The 8,375-nt window shown below is 36.7% G+C and overlaps 1 protein-coding gene across 1 annotated transcript in view; it reads right to left on the bottom strand.

Annotated features, from left to right (window-relative positions):
- Window positions 1-190: 190 nt before the first annotated feature.
- Window positions 191-8,375, bottom strand: part of ROS1 (ROS proto-oncogene 1 , receptor tyrosine kinase) — a gene marked incomplete at its 3' end in the record, with an annotated part of 38,458 nt that continues 30,273 nt past the window's right edge. The window contains exons 23-30 of the mRNA XM_009701098.1: window positions 8,015-8,078; window positions 7,226-7,428; window positions 6,268-6,479; window positions 5,472-5,758; window positions 4,360-4,536; window positions 1,678-1,895; window positions 861-1,002; window positions 191-306 (exon numbers count right to left, since the gene is read on the bottom strand). Of these exons, the coding sequence (XP_009699400.1) occupies window positions 191-306; window positions 861-1,002; window positions 1,678-1,895; window positions 4,360-4,536; window positions 5,472-5,758; window positions 6,268-6,479; window positions 7,226-7,428; window positions 8,015-8,078 (1,419 nt within the window). The remainder of the gene's footprint in view (window positions 307-860; window positions 1,003-1,677; window positions 1,896-4,359; window positions 4,537-5,471; window positions 5,759-6,267; window positions 6,480-7,225; window positions 7,429-8,014; window positions 8,079-8,375) is intronic.

Here is an 8,375-nt window from a genome sequence, read left to right as displayed (position 1 = left end):
CCCGTGACGGTAACTGCTGAGTGATCTCTTCCTGCTCTTATCTCAACCCAGGAGCCTTTCGTTATATTTTCCCTCCCCTGTCTGGCTGAGGAGGGCAGTGACAGAGTGGCTTTGGTGGGCACCTGGCCTCCAACCAGGGTCAACTCACCACACTTGCCATCATATCTTGGCCTCTTGCCTTCACTCTTACCTTTCTCACCCATTCACTCCCACCAAAGTTTCTTAGCTTCCTTCTGCCGTAATTAGGTAAGTTTACCAATGTATTTATTTCTTTGTAGGTAATCCCTAACCAGTCCACTCTCTGTCCTAAATGACACAGTGAACATTCAAGTTCAAAGCACTACTCCTAGTTTTCTTCTTCTGGTGTGAAAGGGACTGAGAAGGGCACATCAAAACTCCTGACACCACCTGAAAATGTGCTATTGGCATTGAGACCAAAAGAAGTAAAAAATGAAGTGTTGTCTTTTCAGCCTGGATCACAATAAATCAAATCTGCATTACCCTGAGAAACCATAATTATGAGAATAATGTCAAGCCAAGGGGAAAAATCTTAATGCTGAATGAATACATAACACACATATTTAAACATACACAACCACATATATATTCAAACACAACTTTTAACCATAGTTTGTTTTTTCTCAGGCAGCCAAAGAGCAAAAGATTAAAGAATACAGACATGTCTTATGAATCTTACAGATTCATCAACTCTGTTTGCCAAAACCTTGTGAAGAGCTAGATAGGTTACATTTTAAGCAGAAAATTTCTCTGCTTTCTGATTTGCAACCCAAACTTGCACACACCTTCCTTTAACTGAGATGAGAATTCTGTTCAAAATCAGAATAAAATGTGAAACAAACCTCCATATAGAGTTGTGCCAATTGTCTCTTTTAGCATAGGCAGCGCTTGCTCATCTGAACAGTAGCTTTTCACTGCAACTTGTATGACATAACTTGAAAATGGCTGTAGGTTGTTTATAACGGCTACAGGACCCTGAAATTCCTGTAATTCGAAATCAGGTAATAAACATGTATTCTTAGAAAAGAGAGTCATATGTAACACCAATCATCTGGCAATGAAATTCATGTTAAAAAATAATCTAGTAGTGCTTTTGTATTCTAATGCACTTTAGTGTTTGAAAAAGAATGTTAAAATAATAGTTTGGGCAATAGGTCACTACAGAAAACAGATGCCAGACAACCAGCTGAGGTGTAATTAGCATGCCTACAATACCACATTGTTCAGTGGCTGGTACTTAAACAGGAAATGGCAAAGTCCAAAAAAAATGTAACCGAAGAAAAAAATTACGAAGGCAAGTACAACTAGCACAGAATACATAAAGGCAAGCCATATGGTTGCTGGACAGTCTCAAGGGTTATTTAAACAGATTAATATCAACCACAATTACTCTTTTTACAAGTAGAAATTGAAGACCCGTTTCAACAGGATTTTAGCAAAAGCATGTTAAAAAGTAAAGGAGTTATTGCACAAAGGAAAGCTAAGGAATCTACCACTTAACAAATATCAAACAGAAAGGGGAATTTCTGTAGGGGATGTAGAAGTGGAAAAACTCCCTGATAGGAAAGTACAGAATGGTTTATAAAATGACTAGAAGTGATACCACATTCCCTGTTTACATATGATATCACGTGCATTTTTGTTCCAAAATAGCCATACCAATGTTTCTTGCTGTAGATCAGACAAACAGTAGCTTGAGTTCCTACAGTTGTTTGTTATTTGTCTGAGAAATACCAGATATGTTGGTGTAGGCTGCGATATGCTGGGGCATAGCTGCTGTGGTGTGACAGATGGCAAGCTTAACGTAAAACTGGTGTTCGTCGTATCAAGGATCGTAGGTTTCTCAGTGTCTGGCAATAGAATCAGGCATCTTTTATCTAGGAAAGACAACAAAAAAATAAAAAAAAAAAATAATTACTGCTGGACCAATCCAAACTTGCATGGGATTCTACCACCATTCCTATGAGAAAGCATAACCACAAAGTATTCTCTCTGCTTTTACAAACAGAAACAGAAAAAAATCGCTCCTGAACGTACTTAATTTTATTACTTTCATGGACACAAAAATAGCAGTCATCAAAGTAAAGTCTCATTTATCTTTGATAAGATACAGATTTATGAAAGAATTTAAGTTCTTCTTTAAGTACCTAAATACCTTGGAAATCGAGATCCGAGTTGCTGTGTTTTCAAGGGCAGTACACACTGATGAGTCCAAACTTGCTTGTTACAGGAAAGACAGATATGCAGCATACAGAGTACTTTTCTCTAGCAATTAAAAGTTATCTCTCTTTCCTTCCAAACAGCTTTTCATGTGTAAAGTTCATAGTAACAACAGGGAAAGTGGAGATAAATTTTGGAAGGAGAAAAGGAGTCTATAGGGAGAAAACAATAGAAAACTATTCTGTGACAGTAAACAAAAAGGAACAAAAGAAAACCGTTCATCACTTCATGTACTTTTAAATTCAATTATTAATTAAAATAAATTTAAAATATATTAAATGGACTTGCTGCCAAGAAGGAAAAGATCAAGGCACATGCATAGGGAAGGTGGTGCAAGGACAAATATTTGCCCTTAGGCCAGAACAGCTGACCTCATTGTCGAGACCTTTTCTCCCTAAATGAGCAACCCTGCCATTCCTACCAAAATCAGGTTCATGCATATAAGGGAAGGAGAATAAAAAAGTCTTTTCAACAGAAATAAATGTAAGGTTGAATCTCTGTCAATTTTACAGTTACCAAGAGTAGCAAAACTCCCATGGGAAAAGTCCCAGATGGAATAAAGAACTGAGTCATTTTCAGAGTTAAAGTTTCTGTCAGGTACTTCCATAGAAATGTGGTTCCCCTGACAAGAAAATCCTTCACTACATATTCAGTCCCCTTCCTCCTAACCCTGAAGAGAAATCACTCTCTCACAGAATCTGTGACAGGACAATAATTTTCACTGAGTACTTCTGATGTGTTAAATGATCAACTGACATCACATCTCTGGATGGTAATTAAATAGGTTAGAATGAAAGGAAACTCTAGTAGTACTCCTTGCTCACATCACTAAAGCAATAAAAAGCATGTCAGTCAACCAGCTGGTCTTTGCAAACATCACTTTTTGACATAAACACCATTTGCTTTCAGTACTGAGATGGAGAAGAAATTTTTTTTTTCTTATTTTAGTGTGTTCATTTACTTTTATCTTAAACTTGTGTGAATAATTCTATGCATTGCCCTCCCCCCTCAAATGCCAACACTGTGTATTCCTCCAAACGTATTTGCAGCAGCCAATGTAAATAAGAAGAGTTCTCTGGGTAGAAATAATCCCTTTGGACTGAAATTCGGTTCTTCCCTTTCTGCACCAGCTGAGCCTGAGGCTCTTGCAGGAAACCCTATCCCTGGGGTTAGGGATCGGTACATTCTGTACCAGGGCCAAACCAGGCTCCTGCACCGATGCCAAGCCACACGGACCTCATGGGAACAAACTTGCCCAAAGTGCAGGTAAGAATAGCTTGAGCATCGGTCAGAGCAGCTGCAGGCAGGAGTAACTCTACTGGCTGCTCAAAACAACATGAAATTCTTTTACTGCAAAGAAGTCCATCCTATTATAATATTCTCTTGTATATTTGTGAGATTTTTATGCAAAACTGAAGTTAAATAAATATTTTGAATATATTCCTCATGCTAGTAGCTGTTCTAAACATCTGCATGTACAAAGACAATCCCTGTAGGTACCATGAATCCTAACTTTCTATTAAAACTAATTTTTATTTCTTTCATTATCATTCTACAATAGTTCGTTTAAAATATTAGGAGTTCCAAGAGAAGCCTGGGTCTACTATAATGTAAGCTGTAACTGCTTTTCAGGTACTTCTTTATAAATCATTTTAATAATCAGAGTTCTTATCTCTTTGACTTTGGAAGGGCAGACGTGTTTTTTCAGCTTTGCATACTTATGAACAAAACCAGAAATCTGCATCATAACAAGGATCGTTATCAAACTCTGGCTACAACACTTTGTGGACATGTTTGCTTTTCTTCTTTGCTTTAACGTGCACTAGTTTTTCTGAATCTCCAGGTTTGACACAACTTTGAGAATAGGCATGGTTTGGCATTAACATCCTGAGCCTTTGAAATATGGATAATATTCATCATCATGACCTTCCATGTGATCCAACACAAGGCCAGTCCTTATATTCATCCTTTTAAAAATGTGCATAGTGAATCGTTTCCCTCTAAAAGATACCTGAATCCATAAAGCATACTTTACATAAATACACATAGCAGATCTGCAACTCAAATACATGCTCTGAAATTAATTTGTTACATTTACAAAACAATCCAAATTCCCTCTACCTGGATACAACTGCGCCGCTGAGCTGTAGGCTAAGATTTTCAGCTCATGATTTGCTCTCTTCTGAAGAAAGTGTCTTGTGCTTTCTTTATTTGCTAGCCAAATTTCAGTGTATTCCTTTGTTTCAATGCTCCAGTACATAAACTTCTTGTCTACAGTCACACTGCCAATTTTCTTACCTGTAAGGAAACATTGTACAGTTAATCTTCGAAATAAACCCTGAGCAGACAATTTTACAAGAGCAGATGGGTGCTCGTATTCACAGTGAGTCAATATGGGTGAGTATCTTGGTCATATCATATCTTCAAAGACCTCCCCTGGAAAAGCGATTTCTGATCTTTTCCAATAGGTTTCACGAAGCTGAAACACCTTGTTATTTCAGTTTACATGTGTAGATTTGAATGCTTTTTATTACTCATAATTATGAGAACTGCAATTCAATTAACAAACACCAGACATAAAACACAAGAGCAAGAGTTGTCTCTAGAAACTTCCATGATTTTTCCAAGATGAAAACCACAGTGCTCTGCCATCTCTCAGTAACAGCTCCTCTGGTAGCAGAACAGCTTTACCAGCACCCCTCCAGAATCGAGCTGAAAACTGAGCAACCATGATTAAGTGTTATCATTACAAGAAGTGCAACATAGATAAGTTGTCATACAAGACTCTACCTGTACGAAGTACCCTCCCCACAGACTGAAGTCTGAATTGCCACTTTCAGGCATAACTTAAGATGGTATTTTATCTTTTCATTGAGATAAACTGTAATAGATGTATCTAATAGGAAACCCTAACAAAATAATGTGTTAATACAATACGTGAAATTAGTTGATAAGTAGCATTTCAGGCCGTAGGGCCTCTATTTGATTTGCATCTTACTAGAATATATACTTGCATCAGTAAATATTCTCGCGCTGTTCTTTCTCCTAGTTTCTAACAACAAGTTACACAACTGGAAACACAGAACACAAACATTTTGTCTATCTCGCCTATAGATGAAACAATTTTATAAAGAAAGTACTTCATGAATGCTATTTTACTGAAATGAACATTGTTTGATGTAAGAGAAGGCAAGAATCACAAACTACCTAGAAACGTAACAGAGCACTCAGACCTTGAAAACTTGGTATTTTGGTAATTCTCCAGCAGTGGCAACCGTCCACATCTGAGGCCCATATTTCATCTCTTCCTCTGATGAAGAGCAGCTGGGGATTCTTGGAGTCAGACACATCTATACTCATAGGTCTTCCTAGCTCTGCTTCTGCCACGTTACAGGTGCAGTAGTTCCTCATCTGTTCTTCTACTGAAATGTATCCCAAAATGTGGTGCACGGTGTTATTCAGAATATCATAATAAAACATGCGGCTGCCATAGTCAAGCTCTTCCATCCAGTACAAGCGGCTATCAAATAAAATGCATTGCTTACAGTAGAAAAACTTCAATCTGAGCAATCTGCCCTAAATGCAGTCCTATAAGTGACTTCAGTCACAAACCTCCCAAACGTTGAAAACAAGGTAACTACAGCAGCACAGTTGCAGAGTGATTCCAGGTGTTTAAAGGATATTTTTGAATGGAAGGTCACAATAACTGACTATTCTGGATAAACCTTTCCTATAAATAATTGTTGTCTGGTGCTGACTTCCATTTGCATCACTTAAATAAAAGAACCTATCAGTATTTAAGTATGATTTGAAATCTTTTCTCAAACACAGACATCTTTTCGAAACTAGGTATGTCCAAGCTCAACTAGCAGTATAAAAGTAGAACGACATCCAGAAATTTCCAAGATTTACACAATGCAAAAGACTCATGTACTATAAAAAGTCCTTTTTGGTCCTTAACAGTTGATGATTTCATGAAAATCATGTTTAAAATATGCTTTAAAAAGTTATTAGTGATATATGCCTTACCTTAAGAAAGGATATGATGACAGAGATGATACAGTTGAATTACTTTTACCCAACTGTATGTTCAAGGCTTTTAGAGATTTTATCTTGAGCTCAAGATCAATAACAAATATTTGAGTTTCATTCCATGGTGTTTTCAGGGCAACAAAGAGATGTCTTGCAATCCAGTCAATTGTGATGGCTGTGGCATTGTGAAGATATGCATCTTTGAAAAACTTAAAAAAAAAAAACAAACCAAAAACATTGCTAAAACTGCTTGAGAGCAGAATTTTCCCACGTGATGCTAGGACATTATGAAATTAGATTTGTTTCCAAAATAATTTCTACTTCGCAAGTAGAAGTCAAAATATAAAGAGATGCCATGGAACAAAGATTCCAATATTTTTATACAAATGAAAACTATTGTTTCACAAATATCAATTGTTGCTTCCATGTTGCTTCCATATTCTTGAAATTAAAATGGAATCAAATTAAATTAAATTGTATTTGATACCAAAAAAAAATTGCATTTAATAGTGTGACTTTTAAATTAAATGTCTGTTGAAATATCTTATCAACAAAGCAGATGTCAGTAAAATCATACATGTTTAATAGGACAACTTTACCAATGGCATACTCTGGCCTACTGTTACAGCTATGGATGACAAAAATATTGAAGTCCAAATCTTATTATATTATATTTATTTTTATTGTACTGCTAGAAAGGAAAATTATCCAGCTAATGTCTTTCATACAACTTCTCATACGAACTGTCAGTTGTTAAGAAAATTGTGTCATTCCAGTTCTGATTTCCCCACTGTATTTTGCCATTAAATGTGCTTTGTTCATCATACTGCTTTTCTTTCTGTTTCAAATATGCAGTTTTGACTTCTTCAAAAACATAATTAGTCCCAAAATAATGACAATAATGGCCACATATTTTCCTAGATCCTCTCAAGCAAGGGAATGGACAAAGGAATACCTGAAACTTTGAAGTAGTGTGTATATTCAGAAGAAAAAGAGAGTCTTCTACGATATAGTACACTTTGTCATCATTAGCAGTATAACAGATGTCCTTTACATTTGTCTTTGCTGAAAGTTCCCATATGGTATGATTACTGTCAATGTCAGTAAGAAACAACTTGTTGGCAGAAACAGTTATAAGAGTTGGGACAGGGAAAAGATCTGGAAGGAAAAGGGCACAGCAGAATTTATCAAAAAATTTCTAGAAAACAGCAGTCATTCATAAGGAAAGTAAGTACAAGATAAAAATAAATGATGGCCCTGCACAAATTATATTCAGTTATATGTCACAGCAAATAAATAAAATAATGAGATGCCTTCTTGTCATCACATGCAAACTCCTAAGATTTTTTTCAATAGCAATAACAAATTTAAGCCTAGTAAAAGAAGATTTGCTCATTTAATTACCTTTAACAGCCCAATTAGAAACATTCTATGATCTCTAGCAGTACGCAGATTACAGGTCAAAACCTGCTGTTTCACACTACCCTGGGGTTGCCTAGAAAAGTTAATCTAGCATAGTTTTGAGGAAAGGCTTGAGGTTCCTGAAATTTAATCTAATGATAAGAAAAGTGTTAATCATTTCATGTCAGAAGCTGTAACTATTTCCTCTGTGATGTCTACTGTAGGGAGGAACAAATGTCACACAAAGTGTCAGAAACTATTTATCAGATTGCCAAACTCCTGTACTATTGATTTCATCACCTATTACAGATAAACCATGAGATGGCATCTAAGTCATCCATACCTGATGAATTCCTCTCTGCTACATCAGACAAAGGTCCTGGACCCACAGAGGTGAAGGCTTGCACCTGTGGGACGGGAGATTGTTACATATGTTAGGTAGCAGCATAAATAATTGCACTCAAGAGCCTATAGAGTCACAGTTCACAACAAAACCAGAACCAGATCCCCTGGCTGCTCAGCTAGGAACACATGCATGTGCTCTGGTTGACCTAAGGCTGTGCTGGTCAGTTCAAAGGCAACATTCAGGGTTGGATCATGGCCATGAAGAGAACTTTAAGCAGTGGCCCAGAGAGTGACAATTCATGATACATTTATCAATTAGAGCTCAAAGGACACAACACAGTCTTGCCTCCTTCCCCAGG

Source organism: Cariama cristata, unplaced genomic scaffold (assembly GCF_000690535.1).
Source record: "Cariama cristata isolate BGI_N322 unplaced genomic scaffold, ASM69053v1 scaffold5455, whole genome shotgun sequence".
NCBI classification, from domain to species: Eukaryota; Metazoa; Chordata; class Aves; order Cariamiformes; family Cariamidae; genus Cariama; species Cariama cristata.
The sequence above is the reverse complement of the archived record's forward strand: the minus strand, read 5'-3'. Positions and strand labels throughout refer to the sequence as shown.